The 21149-nt window shown below is 43.8% G+C and overlaps 1 protein-coding gene across 1 annotated transcript in view; it reads right to left on the bottom strand.

Annotated features, from left to right (window-relative positions):
* SMG6 (SMG6 nonsense mediated mRNA decay factor) overlaps positions 1-21149 on the bottom strand; it is a 223765-nt gene that overhangs the window by 160058 nt on the left and 42558 nt on the right. The window contains exons 8-9 of the mRNA XM_077749661.1: positions 15633-15694; positions 8526-8671 (exon numbers count right to left, since the gene is read on the bottom strand). Of these exons, the coding sequence (XP_077605787.1) occupies positions 8526-8671; positions 15633-15694 (208 nt within the window). The remainder of the gene's footprint in view (positions 1-8525; positions 8672-15632; positions 15695-21149) is intronic.

Genomic DNA, 21149 nt, shown 5'->3' with positions numbered 1-21149 from the left:
CTTTTTGGGATGATAGAATGTTCTGTATTTTGATTGTTATCCAGGTATATAAATTGATCAAATTCATTGAAATGCATTCTTTGCACTCTTAAAATGGGTTCATTTTATTGTGTAAATACTTTACCTCAGTAAAACCTTTTTTTTTTTTTAATGTTTTTATTTATTTCTGAGAGAGAGAGAGACAGCGTGAACAGGGGAGGATCAGAGAGAGAGGGGGACACAGAATCTGAAACAGACTCCAGGCTCTGAGCTAGCCGTCAGCACAGAGTCTGACGTGGGGCTTGAACCTATGAACCGTGAGATCATGACCTGAGCCGAAGTCGGATGCTTAACTGACTGAGCCATCCAGATGCCCCAGTAAAAGCTTATTTTTAAATAATAAGACAGTATAGGGACGCCTGAGTGGCTCAGTCAGTTGGGCATCTGACTTGGTTTCGGCTCAGGTCATGATCTCACAGTTTGTGAATTCAAGCCCCGCGTCCAGCTCTAGACTGAAAGTGCAGACCCTGCTTGGAATTCTCTCCTTCCTCTCACACTGTGCCCCTACCCTGGTCGCGTGCTCTCTAAATGAATGAATGAATGAATGAATGATACAGTATATAAAAATCCAAATACTCTAATAATTACAATAACTGTCAGTGGACTCAGTGTTCATAACAACCCCAAAGAGAAAACAACTCAAATGCCCTTAAACATAAGAATGGGTAAACCGTAATAAATGAATAAAATATAGTATTATAGGAATGAAAATGGATAAACTACAACCACACACACCAATATGGACAGAACTCACAAACATTACATGGAACAAAATAAGCCAGAGAAAAAAGAATGTAAATAATATGATTATGCATAATTCCATTTATATGCAAGCAAAACCAAACTATGTTTTGTTTAAGAAGACGTACTTATAACAACACTAGGAAAAAGAGTAAGGGGATGAACTCCACAGGTCAGGATGACAAATACCCGGAAGGGTGAGCAAGAACTACCACGTGCACAAAACACAACAAGGAGCTTCTGAGGTGCTAACAAGATTTTATTTCTTAACCTAGGTGGGGGTTCCATGAGTATTCACTTTATCGTCCTTTCAAATGATTTACTCTGTCATCCTCTTTTCTGCATGAGTGATATAGGCCAAAAATAAGATTCACAGTCTCTTCTAAGGATGGCATGCGAGGGGCTCCTTAGTCGGCTGAGTGTCTGACTTCTGCTCAGGTCATGAACTTAGGGTTTGTGAGTTTCAGCTCCACACTGGGCCTTGTGCTGAAAGCTCAGAGCCTGGAGCCTAGAGCCTGCTTCAGATTCTGTGTCTCCCTCTTTCTCTGCCCCTCCCCGGTCACACTCTGTCTCTCTCTGAAATAAACAAACATTAAAAAACTTAAAAAAAAAAAAAAGAATGGCATGTGGAAAGCCTCTTTTTAACATTTTAATTTTTTTAAAGTTTTATTTATTTTGAGAGAGAGAACGCAGGAGGGGCAGAGAGAAAGGGTGAGAGAAAAACTCCCAAGCAGGCTCCACACTGTCAGTGCAGAGCCTGACATGGGGCTCAAAATCACGAACCATGAGATCATGATCTGAGCCATACCAGGAATTGATTGCTTAACTGAGCGAGCCACCCAGGCACCCTGAAAAGCTTCTATTTTAAAAGCAAGAAGGATATTAGAAAAGACTGTGACAATAAGAAATGTTGCTCCTAAAAAGTCCTTTAAAAGAGACAGACACACAGACACTACATTTCCCAAGAGAAAGACTGAAAATTACTTTTACCAACTAGTCATTAACAATGTTTTCCAGGAGCACCTGGGTGGTTCAGTGGTTTGAGTGTCCATCTTTGGCTCAGGTCATGATCTTACGGTTTGTGAGTTCGAGCCCCACATCTGTCAGCACAGAGCCTGGAGCCTGCTTCTGATTCTGTGTCTCCCTCTCTCTCTGCACCTCCCCTGCTCACACTCTGACTCTCTCTCTCTCTCTCTCAAAAATAAACATTAAAAAAAATTTTTTTAAATGCTTTCCACTGTGAGAGGGAGATTCCCCCTTACCCATGAGAACAGTAAATCTAGAACCCCAACAATTTTGTTATCTCTAAACCATATCCTTCTGCCAGCTTATTACCTGTGGTCCCACTAGAGGCTCAAGCAGTCTAGGAGAATTCTGACCCCCCAACTCCTTCATCTCTACTTGTTCTTCTTCAGTCTCAAATCAGACTCCAGGATCACATTTTGCAACAAAGAACAGCAGCTGCTCAGATTTTGGAGAGGTCGAGGGGGGGATGCTTGCATTGTTTAACTGTCTCAAGTAAGTCCAGAGAAGTTTTTGCGTCTTCTGATAGAGAAGGCTGGACACTTATGGCCTGTGTGTAATTTACTAGCTGTGCAACCTTGATTAAGTTACTAAACCTTTCTGCTATGTTTCATCTATAAAATAAGATACAAAACATCTGTCCCACCTGTCTCAAACAGGTGATAGGAAAAATCAAATGTAAATACATACACAGCAACTATAAAATGTCATCAAGTCTTAACACAGTGGCCGTCATTAGCTACTACCTCTGAAGGCTACGATTCTTTCTCAGACCACCATCTAACTGGTTAGGATACAAAGTACAACTTACTCCCTCTGACCCCATCCCCAGAACATACCTACTTCCCCTGTGTCTTCAACACACAGTACCTATCTGGCCTGAGCCCCCTGTAAGCTACACATTTAGAATTTTTCTCCTCAGGAAAAGCTTAAAGACAACTCAGAAAAAGCAGCTGAGAGTCCTGCTGCCAACATTCCTGTCAATAATGTCTTCCTTTTCAGAGCAAGTTCTTCATGGAGCAAAAGAAAATCAAATTGGGAAGCTGCAAAATGGCAAGAGACATGAGCTATCTGGCCCATTTCAGCTCCTGGGTACTGATGGGATGTTGCACGTCAGCACTCCAAACCAAAGGACCAAGGACACCAAACCACAGCATCGTGTTGAGGCAAACACAGAAATCACTTCTTCAAATGACAGGGTGAGGGGCTTACTTTTGTTGATATGACTAAATTTTTTTTATTTCTTTAGCTTTTCATAACTGTTTCTCCTTCCCCAGCCTAAAGTAACAGATTTGTTCTGAAAACAAGGACCCTGGAAATCAGAGTCAAGAAAGATAGGGCAGTCCCTTGATATACTCACTTCTTTAACTTTTTCTGTTTTTGCAGAGAATTCTGAGGGAAGAAGGCTATACTAAGCAACCTGTTGATAGTTATATCTCCCCCAGAGGGATAGAGGGCATAGCTGAAGGATGCGTCCTCCTCTGGCCTGCCTTCGAAAGCCTAGCCTCTTCTGACCTCTGAATCTATTTCTCACAAAAATTTGTTGGCCATGCCTGCTCTTTCTTTGTTAATTTACTCTAAACCGAGCAGTTCTGAAAGTGAAGGTCAGGCAGTGCTGACTACCTGGAGAAATCTACTTATGGATCCTTTAGGAGAAAAAGCCCCAGGGCTTCGACCACTAGAGATATAGAAGGAGGAATGAGAGGGACAGTTTATACAGCTAAACTCAAGCCTAACCCCTTATGAAAGGAGGATTTCCTGTACAACTGCTCTGACAAGCAGAGGATTAGTCACTTCATACATTTTGCTTTGGTGAGAGACTCAGACAGAAGTGAGTCGCCACAGAGGAGAAGACTGCTATACTCAAGATCTGTAAGGTGGACGTAGCTGGAGATCAAAGGAACTTTGGTTGTGAAGCAAACTTCTCGACTAGACTCAATCTGCATACACAACAGCAGCAGGAAGGTGTGGGGTCTCCACCTCAAGCATCCCAACATCTGGGTTAGCTGCTATCGGTCCCAGATGGGACTCTCCATCCCTCTGGAGATAACATGCAGCACTCCCTCTTCCTCCTCCAATTCAGGATTCCTAACAAACCATAAGAGCAAGCATAAATGATAATGCCAGTCCAGCCCTACCTCAATCCCAGCCCCTAAATGCTCCCTAAAAGCAGGGAGCCCCGACGGCACATACAAGAAGTGTCTCTTGGGTGCCCTCTTGCTGCCACCAGAGCTTTTCTGCAAGGCTGAAATGGAGGCCTAGTCTATGAACTGGTGGAGGAGGAAAAGGAGGAGGAAAAAGAGGGGGCCAGGGCACAGAAAAGGGAAGTTATTCCAGTGGTGGCCAATGAATAACATCCAATGATTTATAGGAAGTATAATCCAATAATACAGTAAAATAAAACAGTGTGTGCCTGAGATGGTTTTGATTCCAGGAATTATAAAACATATTTTTTTAAAAAGAGAAAGACCGAGAGGGGTAGGAAAAAAAAAAGGCAAGGGGGGGGGGAAGGCCAGATTGGAGCAAATTGGGCACAGATGGGGGATGCAATGGGTTTCAGTGATGCCCTACCACAAACACTGCTTCAATTATTCCTCTTCAAGAAACTCTAGTTTATTTCCGTATATTACAGAATTTTTAAAAAATTAAAATTCTTGGAGTGTTTGTGGTTTAGATCAACAGTTCACTGTCCAGCATCACGTCAGCCAATCAGACGGCCACGGAAGTGTTAAAGGCTGAGGCACGTGGCGAAGGCCCCATTTCTCCCTCCAGGCTCAGGAATGCTGTAGAGACATTACCCACTGTGACATCACTCTGGGAACCACCTATCTCACCACCACCCATCACTCGCCAAAGGACAATTCTGGACATGGGCCAGGTAAGGAACACACTGTTCAATGAGAGCTGCCTTGCCCAGAACTGTGGCCTTCATCCATGCATTCAACAAAAGCTACTAAATAGTAGGCACTTTGCGAAGAGTCTCCAAGCATCCCTCAAATTCATTTGTCCCCAGTCACCTCTGTGCAGGCTTCTAGACTCTGCAGTTCCACTGAGGCATAATTTTTGCAAAGGGTCCATATGAGAGGAGATAAAAGTCTCCCCCGCCAATGGCCCTCAACCCATACATTTTTTTTTTAAGATTTTATTTTTTAAGTTATCTCTATACCCAACATGGGACTCGAACTCACAGCCCTGAGATCAAGAGCTGCACACTCCACCTACTGAACCAGCCAGGCACCCCTTGAATTTTAAGATCACTGCTGACATCGGAAAGTTCAGTTGGTTAAATGATGTGGCAAAATTCAATTTCTTTTCCCCTGTGTGAAGAGGGCAAACCTGACCTCCATCCTCTGCCTTCCTGAGTGCCAGGGAAAACTATAGCCTAGGAAAAGGGGAAAGAGGTCTTTAACCCAACACTTGATAAGTTTTTCTCCTCCATTTTTCCTTAGGAGGCATCCAAAGCTTTTAAACAGTTTTGTGTCTCTCTTGACCACAAGGAAAGCACATTTAAAAAGTAATCACACTACAGAGTGAGTAACAGTATCATTTTTATCTCTCAACTATTGGTATTCTGAAAAGAGGAGAGTAACACAAGGGTGTCATAGAACACACAGACACACAAAACGAGTTTGAGGTATCAATAAGAACATACTTTTTAGTAACGACATCCCTGTTGCTCTTCAAATCATACTCCTAAGGTACCACATCTACAAGGAAGGCCCAGGCCCAGACTGAAAGGATCTCGACTGCCTTGGGGGCCACAGATCACCTCTGCTTCAGGCTGGAATGTTCCTTCTCCACAGAATCCAGGAACTGACATATGCAAACACCCACCCAGAAGGACATGTCCAAGAAGGAATGGAAAGAAAAATGATGGCCCAGATGTTCTGTAACTCGCAGTGACTGCCAAATCGCCACGACCCCAAGCACCTGGGAGGGCCAGGCAGCATTAGGCCCTTGCTTCCCGGTTTCAGACAGTCAGGGTTCGGCGTCTGGGTGGTGACTCTGACAGCAAGCAGACTGGCCTGGGGAGAAGCCTTTAGAAGGGCACCAGCTGACAGGACTTGCGGGCTGAACACTCAGGGCTGATTTATCACTTCCTTACTCATAAAAATGTGATTCAAACTGCTGCTGATTAGTGAAGGATTTAAATCTTTACCCTGTCCCCAACCCCCTTCCCTCTCCACCCCCGGCACAGATGCTGCTACTCAGCCACAACACCCCCTTCTTGCCACTGTCCGTGCAAGCACAGCACAGGGGCCCAGAGAAGATGACTCATGTGCTGGGAAATGGAAAAGTGCATCTTCCCACCAACCAGCCCTGCTGAGTGCTCTGCTCACCCCTCTCCCAATGGTAGCCCACACAATGGGGTCTGGACGGCCGCCTCAACTGCACACCAGGTACTTGGCAGCACGTCCACAGAGCTCTGTCCTAGTTGAGTGTTATATCCTGCGGCCCGGGCTGTTTTTCCCTGAAACGCTCTTGGAGCTTCTGACCACCTCAGCTCCTACTCCCCTTGGCCCCAGCTGCCTCATGGAGGTAAGTGTCAGGACGAGGCCAGAAATGAGGAGAAGGGAAGGGTCTCAAGCACAGGCTTTGACATGTCCTTCTTGGCTAGCAGGTCCTCATTATGACCGACCACGGATGGAAAAGAGTCCTAAAAAAAAAAAAAAGAACCTTGGCCTCAGATGGGAGAACCACCTATTTTCTTCTTTCTCCGTTCTCACCATCTCACCTTCCTTTCACCCATATTTTCTTAACCTTTACGTAACAGCAGCTACAAGAAAAGGACTCACTGGTGGCCTATGAAAAGGCCAAGGCATTCCTTTTTATGGAGCAGAAGCTGCTGACAACAGATGCTTCACAGGCGAGGACTACAGGTCCTTTACATTCACACCTCCTGAGACCACGGGTCACCTGAGGCCGGAACCGTACCTTGGCAGAGGCTGCGGTTCTGTGACAAGCAACTCCCTGAATTCTGTGTGGCTGCTGGAGGCAGGCAGGAAAATAAACAGGAAGGCATCTCCTGAGTCTGGTGAGCCTCCCACCTGGCAGAACCAGCGGAGTAACAGCAAAGGAATCAATCCCCCTCCCCTTTGGACTTCACAGCCTCACCATGACAGCACTTCACAAACTTTATTTCCTCCTTCCGGAAACTCCCGCTGCCCCCTCAGGAGCGCGTGCTTCCTCAGAGGTATTCTCAGGAATAACAAGCCGGCCTCAAAACGGCACCTAAGCCTCTGCATCTCGACTTCTGCTGGGAATTCTAAATGTTGTAGCAGGAAGCACAAGATGAGAAAATCCTCTAAGACTGAAAAGCCAGGCGGAGCAGCAGAGGACCTTGCAGAGAGTCCCAGGAGGAGCCACGTTTCGAGGGCAAGTGTGGCATACACACTCATCAGGCAAGAAATCCACCCCCTCCAACACCAGCGAGCTGAAGCATAACCCCCAAACACAAATGGGAAGGGAAACAAATCCACCTCAGAGGGAGAAAGCGCTAAGAAGAGATGCAACAAGAGAACTAGCAACACTCTGTCCAGAAAGGCCAGGTCTGTTTTACAACAGAGTCTGTACGGGACAAATCCCACTTCTTGGCATTTCAGATAACAAGCTTCCAGCCCTGACACCAAACAGTCTCTGTCAATGCGCCGAAATGGTTCTTTGGCAGACGGACCAAATAAACACACAAAACAGTGTCACCCTCGTGCTACATAGTTTGTCAAGTCAAACCACATCATCATCCTTACCTAAGTGGGGTGGAGGGGAGGGATCCTGGTAACATCCTTCAACAGTGATCTGGTCCTCAGAACATTTAAAACTCCTGCCAATCAGCCCCTCCCTCTCCAGTGTTAAAAACCTCAGTCAGAAAACCCCAGTGTTCAGAAAAGCATTTCAGAATGCACACCAGTATGATAGCCAAATCTCGGGCCTGGTGATTTTTGTGCTTCCAGCTTGAGTCACCAAAGCTCATCAATTCACTGTTCGTACTCCCTGGCAGGCTCCCACAAGGGATAGCCCATAGGGAACTAGACTTTTCCATATCGAACAAACAGGGTACATGAGTCCAGAAACAGCTATTCCCAATCCCTGCCAAGCGTATGGTCTCTGCAATGAAACATTTCAGCAATGCCTCTCCCCTGGGAGAGGCTGTGGGTCTGCAGCCTCCAAGAGGCCTTGCTGCTGCCTTCAGCATGGCCAGATGTGCAACAGCATCTCTGGGTTTGCAAATTAAGCTCCATACCCATGACTCCCTCCTTTCATCCCACCCAAGCACCAGAGAGTCATACAGATTTCAAAGAGTAAACTGAAAATCTGAGAAACAATGAGAGGGAAGCGTGTGTGTGTGTGTGTGTGTGTGTGTGTGTGTGCGCGTGTGTGTGTGTTTATCAGCCAAATGGAGTGGTATGGTAGCATAGTAAAGAAACGAGATGGTTGGGGCACCTGGGTGGCTTAGTCGGTTAAGCGTCTGACTGTCACTTAGGTCATGATCTCGCAGTTCGTGGGTTCGAGCCCCGCGTCGGGCTCTGTGCTGACTGCCAGCTCAGAGCCTGGAGCCTGTTTCAGTCTGTGACTCCCTCTCTCTCTGACCCTCCCCTGCTCACGCTGTCTCTCTCTCTCTCTCTCCTAGAAATAAATAAAACATTAAAAAAAATTAAAAAAAAGAAACGAGATGGCTAGATTAATCTTTACCTGCGTAGATAAAGAAACGAGCCATTCCTTACCTTTCAACTGAGAGTTGTGTACCGCAAACATGTTGATGGTCATAAGCTGCAGCATGCGGGTACTTCCAATCGGAGAGGGACTATGCTGCAACAACACCTGGAACTCCTTGAGGACTTTCTCGGCCACCGCAGGGAAAGTTTCCATCCTATAAATACAGCCAGCTCATTCAGGAGGCACATGCCCAAGAGCAGTTGGCGTATATACACACACGCGTGTGCACGCACGCTCTCACACACAAAATCTACCCCTCTCCCCATCCCACGGTGTCCCTGTGAAGGCAGACAACTAATGCCTAGGACGTTTTCTTTCACGAACCTTCCAGGTATCCTAAGGTGGTGACACATTTAAGAGAAGGAATTGATCAGGAATGGAAACAACTCAACCTCTGGTTAAGTCGCTCTGAGTTATTACGCTTTGGTATGCTATTTCCTAACCTCTGGCAGTAAGTGGATTCAAGCTGAAATCAAAGTTTCTCTGTGAAACAATCGGTTTTTGTGAACAGTGAACAAATTTCCTTTAAGCTCTAAAACCTACATATTCCCCAAACTCTCTGGTATGAAAACTATTCTATAAAAAGAGGTTCATGAATCTAGAGAGTCTTCACTCGAGGCTTCGCTTCAGGAAACCAGACACAGCTCTGCTGCTGTTTTTTAGGTACTACTGCACTAACTGCTCCACCTAAGGACCCCAACCTTCCCCTTGAAGAATCCCTAGACCAAGGGCCCCAATGATGTGTTTCAGTCTTTCCTGTGTTGCTGTCCTCCTCCCTCTCACAAGCCTGTGCTCATCAGGGTCTGTATGTTTTCAGGCCAGTGGAAATATAATGCCCTGGCCAACTGCCACTCCCAATACAGGAAGAGCCTGTAATGTAGGGAGGTAGAAATCCAGCCAGTGACCTAGGGCTCCTAAAGAGAGGTCATTCAAACCACTGCTTGCCAAATGTGGCCACTGGATCCCAAACAGTGGTGCATGCCTGGAGCTCCTTTGGCAACATGAACAAACCACAGCTCAAGTCCTCAGAAAATAAAAAGCAAATTCAGACTTGGTGCTAGAGAGAGAAACCAGGCACATGGGCCTTAGAGCCATGTCGAACAATTCGTGGTCAGCAAAGTATCTTTTATCCATCCTCAACCCCCACCCCCCAAACAAACAAACTCCTTGTGGTACACTGGGGGTGGGGGTGAGGAATAGCTCCAGGCTGGATTAATAAATAGCTTCTGGAAAGCCACAGGGAAGGGAATCCTTCTTAAAAGACACAAAACAGTTTCAAGTCCTAGAGAAAGGTGCTCCTAGTTTCACCTGAACCTTGGCCCTTTCCCCCACAGCACAGTATCCCCCACGGGTTAGGAAAAAAGCTCCAGAGCTTTCTGGCATCTTAGCAATCTTCATTCCTTGCCCTTGGATGGCAACTCCTATTACTGACCCCCTGGTACCCAGGAGTCATGCCACAGCTATGGGTCAATTACAGTTTATACTCCAGTTCCCTCCTCTGCTGAGCTGTCCTCATTTTCATTGGCACAAAACATGCCATGTATTTGCTTTTTTCCCCAACGTGCCATTTCAAGTGCCCTCCCCCCAAAAAACGGGTGGGGGGGAAAGAACCTTGTTTTTCCTTCCAGAAGTTTGAGAACCATTAAAACTCTTGGTAGGTTTGGAATGGCAGAGAGTGATATGTTTGGGGCTGGAATGGATCCATTTTTCCCCATGGGCTGTAACAAAGGTTTCATTTTAAATCTTGACACTGTGCAGCACTCTTTCTGGTTGGAGGTGGGGAGGGGGCTAGCACTTCTCATTACGAGAATAGCAGTGTTCACTCTGCTTGAAAAGCAGCCACAACGGGCAAGTTTCAGAGCCATGTGTCTCCGTGTTGAAAGGCAATAGAGAGCCAGCACGGAACGACATGACAGAAGTGTCACGTGGGACAGTCCTGCTTCGAAGCTGTGTCTGAGGAAGCCTCTTCCCTGGGATGGGAATTGAAACAGATCCATTAACTCCCTAGGTCAGACTGGAGTCTCAAATGAGCACCAGGTCAAATGTCTACATCTTTTTGTGTGTTTTTTTTTTTAATTAAAAAAAAAAATCCTCTCTTTGCCTTTCAACTAGTTCAACATGATCAAAACAAAAGAAAAAAAATCAAATACATAAGGATACAAATTAGAAATACTTCAACTCTCAGCTATGAGGGAAGATGAACCCACTCGGACTACATCAGCTTAGGCAGCAACTGAGGGACGCACAGATAAAAGATCTTTCCTCAGGGCTCAATCACAGGGTTTCTAATTCCCAATTTTGTCATTAAATTGCTGATTTTGGCCTCAAACTACCTGTAAGTAGTTTTATGTTTCTCTTTGCTCCACCTCATATCACAGAACAAAAATTATACTAAAGTGGAGATAAATACAACATACAATTTATGTCTAAAGTTTTATAAAATTATAAAAGCAGCAGCAACAGTAGCAGCAGAGAAAGAGGACAGAAAGCCTAAGATGGTGATTTACAACAGCAAAAAATTGACTTTTAAAGTAATTTAATATCCTCTGTTATGCATTTTTATAAAAAAATAATAAATGTGTGTGAGGATATGTATAGGAAAAAAGATAAAAATATACGCCAAGTGTTAAGGATGGAAGAGTATCTCTAGATAGTGAGACTATGGGCAATTTTTTATTTCTTCTCTTGCTGGGCTTTCTTAGTAGTTTACACTGAGCAATATAGGCAGTAAATAGATTTTCCCTACAATGAATACGTCTGGCTTTTGTATATAAAACATTTATAATTTTAAAAATAAATCAAGACATAAACATTGCATTTTTCACAACTCAAAGACCAAAATAAATATATCAGTCTTTGAATTCCAAGAGACCTTGAAGCCGTGCAAACAGCGTGACTAGGCAGGCCAAGTAAAAACTGAACTGGTAACTTTAACCAAGGCAATAATGGGAGGCAAAACCATTCTATCTGTCACAAGTCAAAAGTCCCCAGGCCGCCGGCTTCCCAGCCTCTCTCAGTGGAATCCAGGCACAGGTCTGATCTGCCTCCAACCAGGAAAGCAAGGGTCTGTCGGGAGGCATATGGGGTCCCTGACTCAATCCTTTTCTTGAGCCTGAGAGGATTCAGTCCCTATCCTTAAAAACTGCAGAAGAAACAATCAATTTTAGGATAAGCGTTTTGCAGACTTAGACTGCTTTCCAAAACGATCTCTAGAGATATCTTGTCTCGTGTGATGGCAGTTTCAAGAAAGTGGCCTTTCAGACAACACTGGGACCTAAATTGGGAGTGGCTCAGACAGTAACTAACGGGGCGGGACCCAACCTCTCTGATGCTGAGGAACACGGCAGGGCTAGATGACATTCTCTGCAGAAAAGAATCAGGCTTCCTAACTTTTCTCAACTTCTTAATTTTTAAAAACTAAACAAGATAAGGAGCAATCCAGTAGCAAAACAAAAACAAACACAACTAAGCCACGTGACAGGGTAGAAACGAGAGGGAAAAACATCATAGTGCTGTAGAACAGAAGGACTGGAGTGGACCTTGGACATCATCTGTTTAAACTACTGATAAGGAAACTGAAGCCCAAAGAGGCTTTGACTTGTTCCTTCTCGAGGTCTTGTAATTAGTCAGTGGTTAAAAAACAAACTCCTTTTGGCACCTCAAGCCATCTAATGCTCTGAACCTCTTTTTCCCTGAACACTGCGTAAGGAGACTCGTGATGCACACAGTAGGCACTCAAGCAGATATGGATGCAATTTGGGACACCTGGCACAGAGAAGACACAGGCTCGAAGAGCACAGTAACCAGGGGCTTTTCTCAAAAGGCAGGCGGGACAGTGGATGTGTGGATGTGTCTTCAGCTGCTCCGCATTACAATCTCCTCACTCTTAATTCGTTTTCAATGCCTCCCACATTTCACATCTTCTTGGTAATTAGGCAACAGTCCATGTTGTTGTGTGTGGTTTGGGCTCCCTGCTTTTCTAGTCTTACAGACTACTATACTTCCCCCACCCCCAAAAGAAGTTACTGCTGTCTCTGCCTTCCAGAATAAATATAGGGCCCAATTCTTTTACCTCCAGGTCTGCACAAGAGTACTCATCAAGGGGGCTGGAATGCCTAGAATTTACATATTATTTTCCTCATGTGAACATGACTGTAACTCATTTTTTATGAAGGTAAAACTAGACTGGCCTTATCTTTTTGCCAACAGAATATGTTATATACAGGAATGGAAGAGGTCCTGAAAAATAATCTGGACCACAGCAAACCACCTCTGACAAATGAGATAATCTATTCTTTTTTAAAGGCTTCCAGAGAAGAAAATTCCCAAACATCTTCCCTCTGTGAAATTTTCTTACACCTAACCCAAGTCTCTTCAGCTGTGACATAAGCCTATTTTATCCTGCTGTCATCCCACAGGAATCAAAACTATCTGGTTATGACTCTTTAATATTTAAATATAGTTAGGGTACCCCACAGCTGTCTCTAAACAGACCTTTTGTTTTTTACCTTAATTTTTTAAAGATTTTATTTTTAAGCAATCTCTACTCGTACCATGGGGCTCAAACCCACAACCTTGAGATCAAGAGTCACATGTTCCACTGACTGACCCAACCAGGCATCCCTTACCTTAATTTTCTTAAGATTAATTTTTCCTCTCAGAAATAATTTTCTAGCTTTTTAATCATTATTGTGGTTCCTTCCCTGACATTCTATGAGAATGTCTATGAGACATATCTATGAGAACTTTTTTTTTAAGTTTTTATTTATTTCTGAGAGAGAGAGAGAGAGAAAGAGAGAGAGCGTGAGCAGGGGAGGGTCAGAGAGAGAGGGAGACACGGAATCTGAAACAGGCTCCAGGCTCTGAGCCGGCAGTCAGCACAGAGCCCGACACGGGGCTCGAACCCACGAACTGTAAGGGCATGACCTGAGCTGAAGTCGGACGTTTAACCAACTGAGCCACCCAGGCGCCCCCCTATGAGAACTTTTAAAGGCAACATGGGGCGCCTGGGTGGCTCAGTCGGTTAAGCGTCCAACTTCGGCTCAGGTCATGATCTCACGGTTCGTGGGTTCGAGCCCCGCGTCGGGCTCTGTGCTGACAGCCGGCTCAGAGCCTGGAGCCTGTCTTCGGACTCTGTGTCTCCCTCTCTCTCTGACCCTCCCCTGCTCATGCTGTCTCTATCTCTCTCTCAAAAATAAATTTTAAAAAAACATTAAAAAAATAAAAAGTAAAAATAAAGACAACAAATGTAAAATTCTACCTAATACTTAAACCTGACAAAAATATATCCTAAATATTTCTACATTCTGAACCAAGACTTACAACTTCTTTAGCCAAAATCTCTAATAGAACCTGGTGGTTCCCAACCAGGAGCAATTTTTCCTCCCAGGGGAATATGTGGCATTGTCTGGCAACATTTGTAAGTGTCATGAGCAGTGAGAAGAGAAAGGGACAATTCTAAGGCCCAAAATATCAATGGCATGAAGGTTGAAAAATACTGACTTGGAACAACACGGTACATGAACATTTAGAGAACAAACACACGAAAATGAAAAAAGGAGAGAAATACGGAGTGGAAAGGTAGTAAGGGAAAGAAAGATTTTTAAAATGAGAACTAAAAAAGATAATAAAGAGATAAGGAACCATAGTTCCTATTTTAAGTGCAGCATAATAGTATTTCCTGCTATGATGGGTTAATTTTATGAAACCATATCGGTATCATCCTGCCTACCTTGTGACTGCAGCTTACATGACTTGCTGGTGATTGGACTGGGTCTACTATTACCTACTAGAATACTAGGATTCTCTCTAGTCTTTCACAATCTATCCATTTCTTGTAAAGATTTACTCATTCATTCAGTAAATATGTGCTGTAGGTACTGTATGCCAGGCACTAGGGATACAACAGTGTTGAGCAAAAATTGCCAGAGCAGAGCTTACAAGGTGGAGGGGGGAAGGTGCTACTGATTCACCTGATTTCCTTTTCACGAGTGAATTATTTTACACTTAGTTCTCCTACTAGAGATGCATCTATTGGCACCGTTCTAGGTTTCCCAAGTGATTTCAAAATCAAGACTACCCTTTGTGCTGGCCATCACTGTCACTCTTGCCCAGGCTGATGACAAATGAGTATGTGATAAGCACACTCTCTAGTTCACCATCCATGGAATAGGGTTTCTTAAAAACCCTTTCAGCTTCTCCCACTAGGGAAACCTTCTAGAGCATTATAGATAAACTTAGAAGGCTATGGCAGAAAGTAAGAGGGAAATAGTGACAACAACTGGGGATCCATAATCCAAAAAATATCACCTCAAAGGGTAGCTCATAATAAAACCTCCAACTCAGAAAATACTAAAATGCAACAAAAGACTGAGCAGAGAACACTGCCACTTACTCCTCTCCTCGACTACAGAGGCACTCTGCACACCTCTATTCTGGTATGCAGGCATCCACCGGGCTTTAGGATCACTGGTTTTATACAGTGGAAAAACTCTGATCCACCAAAGGAATACTCAAAACCTAATCTCTTCCCAGGACCTTAAGCAGGAAGTAACCGGGGTTTTGCACACACCACTTTCCCTGAGATTTATATGTAAAACCATGGTGGATGGGGATGCCATAGAAAAATCTTAGCATTTACAGAGATCAGCAATATGGGGCAGGAGCCTGACCAGACAAGAAAGGGCTTATGGTTCAGCAGGAAGAGAAAATGTTAGAGGAAAGCAAATGCTACTCTCCCTCTCCCCTTAAAGGGAAAATTAGTCGAGGTAGTCTCCCCAAGGAAGACCCCTGGGATTGAGTATGACTTCCTTCAGGAGCTCACTAGGGGCTGGGCTGAAAAGCAGAGGAAAGAGAAACCAGAGGGACTAGTAGTGGGGGATGGGTGCATAAAGGGGGCTTTAGTAAAGGTAGCGAAAGAAGAGACAGATGGATGCAGAACAATATTTCCCAAACTTCATGAGCAGAGTGAGTGAAGGGAAGAGAAGAGAAGGTGGAGCCCTCTAAGAATTCACACCCTGTGCCCTCAGTTACAAACACAGTCTAGTTGCTAACAATATTAAATTCCAAAATGACTTGTAATGTAGGAAAATAAAATAAACATCCTGCACACTTACCCAATCCGGGTAAACAGCTTCCCATGGGCATGGAGAAAACTGAGGATGAACCTTTTGTTCAGCTGCATGGGAAAAAGAGAGAGGAGAAAACAATTAAACTTTCCCCAGTTTCCTGTTACTGAACAGAGTCCCTAGTGACACAATAACCTGGCCAGGGTCTAAGGGGTGGGCACTAGGGATGGGAACCAAATGAACATGCCCAATGTCTCACACAGACCCAGGGCACATGCCCAACAGCTGCTGATCAGCGGAGCCAACAGGACCACAGGCTCGGTGAGCGGACAGCACCCTCTGCTGGCAGTGGTGCCTGCGTGCAGGGAATGAAGTGATGACTGCAGCTTTCTGAGATCTAGGAGCCAATCTGGCTCCCACAATGATAGAAATGAAACAGTGACAAAGACAGGGAAAATACTCTGATTTTGTTAAGTCCCTAATCTTATTTATAAGCTATTTTTCTACCTATGCAAGAAAGCAGGATTCTTTGTAACCAAGAATAAGGTAACTAACTAGCTCATCAAATTGTACTTCCCCAGCTTTTAAAACAAAAATTCAAGTTCTAGGTCTGGAACTGAAAATTCAAGTGTCTACAGGGGCCAGGTACAAAACAGGCTGGTGGGAACAGTAGTGCTCTATGGCTGTTCCACCCCAGGTCTACTCTTTGTGTAGGCCCAGCATTATTAATATTTCTTTCCTAGCCTAAGTGTCCATCAACAGATGAATGGATCAAGAAGATGTGGTTTATCTATACCATGGAATACTACATGGCAATGAGAAAGAATGAAATCTGGCCATGTGTAGCAACATGGATGGACCTTGAGGGTGTTATGCTGAGCGAAATAAGTCAGGCAGAGAAGGACAAATATCATATGTTTGCATGTATAGGAGGATTAGGAGGAACTTGACGGAGGAACAAGGGGGAGAAGAAGGGCGGAAATGGTAGGGGAAAGGGAGAGAGGCAAACCATGAGAGACTCTTGAATGCTGACAAAAACTGAGGACTGATGGATGTGGGGGGGAGGGAGGGATGGGCATAGAGGAGGACACTTATGGGGATGAGCACTGAGTGTGATGTGGAAACTAATTTGACAATAAACTATTTGTAAAAAAAAAAAATATTTCTTTCCTACCCTTCGCTCCCCACCTTTAAAGAAAAGCTGAAAGCTACGTTTTTATATGAAACTCTCTGGTGTTTAAATGTTGGCTACCAATGAAAAAAATTTAGACATCAGGCAAGCCAAAACACACATTTGCTGGCCCCATCTGGCTGATAAGCTACCAAATTACAATCTTCAGTTCAAGGTTCCAGAAAATCTACTTCTATCAAAACTGAGAAGGTGTGCCGGGGTGGCGCAGTCGGTCAAGCATCCGACTTCCGCTCAGGTCATGATCTCACAGTTCGTGGGTTTGAGCCCCGCGCCGGGCTCTGTGCTGACAGCTAGCTCAGAGCCTGAAGCCTGCTTCAGATTCTGTGTCTCCCTCTCTCTCTCTGACCCTTCCCTGCTCATGCTGTCTCTCTCTCAGAAATAAACAAAACATTAAAAAAAATAATAGAATAAATTTTAAAAAAACTGAGGAGAAAGTTTTCTCTAATCAAACGAAGGTGGGAGGAGGAATTCAACTCAAAGAAAGTGGAGATAATCTGAAGACCGAACCCTGTTGTCACCTTCCCTGGTCTCCTAGAACCAAAATGCTCAGGGTGCTGTAGCCAGTCAGAAAGAGGGGTCAGGAATCTGATCTCAAGGGGATGCTCAGGGCAAGGAATAGTCCAGTACCCTTAGATACTTTGCCCAACAGGAAGAATTTGTCTGGTTTATCCTCTTGCAAAACAGAGCACCAATCGAATCATGGCAGTTCCATCTACCTCATATGGAAGCTAGATGTGGGAAAAGGAGGGTACTCATACCTCACCAATGATTTCAACAGCAAACTCAGCATACAATGTTTTGTCTTTACAGATATCATATGATTTCACTCATATGTGGAATTTAAGAAACAAAATAGATGAACAAAGGGGAAGGGAAGCAAAAATAAGATGAAAACCGAGAGGGAGGCAAACCATAAGAGACTCAAATAAGGAATACAAAACTGAGGGCTGCTGGAGAGGAGGTGGGTGGGAGGATGGGCTAAATGGGTGATGGGCATTAAGAGGGGCACTTATTGGGATGAGCACTGGATGTTATATGTAAGTGATGAATCAGTAAATTCTATTCCTGAAAATAAATAAAATAAAATAAAACAAAACAAATACTGCTAAAAAAACAAGTTTTTGTCTTTAGTTTTGCTTAAACAAATTATATTTAATCAGCAATACTAGATCAAACACTGATTGATATAGCTAAAAAGCTCAAGATACTTCATGGATAGTAACCTACATAGTGAGGTGAGTCAGGGCCAGGACACTGGGTTCCATGAAATAAAGGGAAACTGCTAGAAAACAAAGGAACTGCTATAAAATAAATTGCCAGTGGTTATACCACTGCTATTGGCAAAACGTGGGCTAGAATGCAGATCTCTAGATCTACAACAAATCTCTGCCATTTTACCTGCCACAGAATCCCAGGCAACTGATCTAACTCCCTAAGTATATCTTTCTACACAACAGAGGTAACAGTACCCATATGTTAACAGAGTGGTACATGAGATAAGGCAAGTAAAAGCATGCTTGACATGTTGTAACCTAGGCTTTTAGCTGAACATTCTCTCCCAGTGAATGATAAAGCAAGTGGTAAAATGTGAACAACTGAAGAATCTGGGTGAAGGATATACACAGTTCTTTGGATTATTCTTACAACTTTTCTACAGATATAAAATTATTTCAAAATAAAAAGGCAATATATAAATTCTCTCTCTCTATTCTAATTCAATTATCCCTTTTCCCACAGCTATCAATTATAATCTAGTTAACTCACCCATAACGAGGAAGAATCCTTTATAACTGATTATATTTATACATACCAGCATACTTTGGTAGACACAGAATGAGGTTAACTCCTCTCATTCAAGCCAATTACCATCCCCCAAGCCCCAAGGCAGCTCAGAAATTTAAGCAATTTAAGCCAGCAAATGGCACAGTTGAGAACCTGAACCCAGGTCTTCTGATTCAGAATGGAAGAGTTTATTCATAAAGGAAGGGATGATAAGGGAATAAGAGTAAGTAAAAGCACTTCAGTTTTACTTTTAAGGTTTCTGGTTAGGTGGAAAAGTCATACTGTATGACCCATAATACCTCCTGGATTAAAATGAGAGTACCAAGAGGCTTTTTTAATATTGTGGTTCTATGTACACTTCCCAAAGACCCTTCACTTAGGATAGTAGATGAAGCCCACTTAACTACACAATTACACCTGCCATGATCATATTTCAACTGTATCTAATAGAAAGTGGATTTCAATGCACGGTTTTTCAAGTGAGAGTGAAGGGAATCAGGGAACTTTTTCAAACTGCACACACATTCTCCCTGAGTTTGGTTAATGAGAACCACTGCTTTATTTTTAGTCTAGAAGTATCCGTCACCCTAAACATAGTTTCTCTCTATAGTCACCAACAATAATTCAAGTCATTAAAAAGCTAAAAATGAAGATGCATTCTAGAGAGAGGTAGGGCTTGTTATATTGAGGAAATAGATTCATTACATGTTGATCAAACGGGCCTACCCAACACTGCATGTAACAATATGAAGTCAACTAGTACTCCAGCAAATTTTTTGGAAAACTTAACTGATATCAAGTCCAGGGTAGGTAGGAAAGTCTTAGGCTGAACTTCCTCCTTCTCCAACACAAGCACCCTGTACTGGCTTTCATTTTGGCAACTTTCTGATTCTTAGCAATACATTCAGATGATCTCACTCAGGTACAGAAAGGAATGTTACTCTGAATGGTGAGACTATCTGCCTCCAGGTCTTCCTCACATATTTACATACTGTTCACCAAAAATTAAAATGCTTCTTGGGTATAGCCCTAAAAGGACGTTAGAATTATTAAAGGGCTCTTTGCTCTTTAGTTCAACTCCAAAACCAATTCACCATGGACTCCTGAGCCTTTTATAAACCATCTAAAGGCAATGACCAAAGAGGCATTAATGGTGGCAGCTGGATGGGTAGGTCTCTGGACCCTCAAAACAAAGTCTGTCCAGACATTAACTATGGAATTAACAGTAAAATGGTTTGGGTTCTTCCTCAACTATAAAATGGAATTTCCACCACTGACACCACCTAACTGAGAGCTGAAAGGATAAAATGAAATAATACAAATTAAAACATTTTGAGGTATGAATGTTTTATACAAGCCCTGTACTTGTATACTTTTATACAAGTTCTGTCACTTAGGACTGCCTAAAGTGCTTTGTGAACTATGGCACAAGGAGGGAGAAAGGTGCTCAGAATCAGCAATAAAACACAGGAGAGAAGTCTGAAATATGCCCAATTTCAATTCCTAAATAGTTGCTCCTCCTTCTGAATAGCTGTGTGAAAAACTGAATTTCTGAAAAGTGAATCATTTTAAGGACAGTAAGAGTACCCAGTATTAAAAGAAATTTCAACGTGCATTTTTACAGGGTTGTGGGGAGCATAAATTATCATTCTCTTAATTTAAACATCTGGAGCACCTCTACAGATATGCCAAGTATTAAAACAACAACAACTTTGTTAGGTTTTATTTATTTATTTTTAATGTTTTTATTTATTTCTAGGGGAGAGAGAGAGAGAGAGAGAGAGACAGCGTGAGCAAGGGAGGGTCAGAGAGAGAGGGAGTCACAGACTCTGAAACAGGCTCCAGGCTCTGAGCTGGCAGTCAGCACAGAGCCCGACGCAGGGCTCGAACCCACGAACCGCGAGATCATGACCTAAGCAAAAGTTGGACGCTTAACCGACTAAGCCACCCAGGCGCCCCGTCTTTGTTAGGTTTTAAAAGGGGGGGCTCTATTTTTGTATATAGGAGTCAATATCGGTGGAAACCCAACTTTCAGTATTACCTGTTAGTAAATGTCCAGGACTTTCAGAACACTCAGTCAAAGCCCATTTACCACCTCCCTAAAGCACCAAGATCACAGGGTGCTGGAAAGTGTGAGCGCAGAAGTGATGCTGCCCACTTTCATCCCTGGGCTCTCCCTACACCAGGCACCCCCTTTCATCCCTGGGCTCCCCCTACGCCAGGCACCCCCTTTCATCCCTGGGCTCCCCCTACGCCAGGCACCCCCTTACATCCCTGGGCTCCCCCTACGCCAGGCACAATCAGGAACACACCAAGACAGGGTCCCCACTGCCAAGGAACTTGCAGTCCAAGAACAAAAAATAAACAAATAGCATACCAACTTGCCAATTCCCCATTTATGCTCCAAATCCTAAGACAAGGCCCACTGACTACGAAGGTGTCTGGAAGCACTCTATTTCCCTTATTGTTACTACTCCTCAGCCAGCAAAGTCTTTGGAGGAAGTCAGATCCAGGGAGATGATAAAGAAAGTGAGGAAGGGGGCCTGGCACACAGTGTGGAAACCTATCAGTAAGTCAGTAATGCAGTAATC

The sequence above is a fragment of the Crocuta crocuta genome, unplaced genomic scaffold (assembly GCF_008692635.1).
Source record: "Crocuta crocuta isolate KB4526 unplaced genomic scaffold, BGI_CrCroc_1.0 scaffold149, whole genome shotgun sequence".
Lineage (NCBI taxonomy): Eukaryota > Metazoa > Chordata > Mammalia > Carnivora > Hyaenidae > Crocuta > Crocuta crocuta.
Note: the sequence above shows the minus strand (reverse complement) of the source record. Positions and strands in the feature narration are given on the sequence as shown.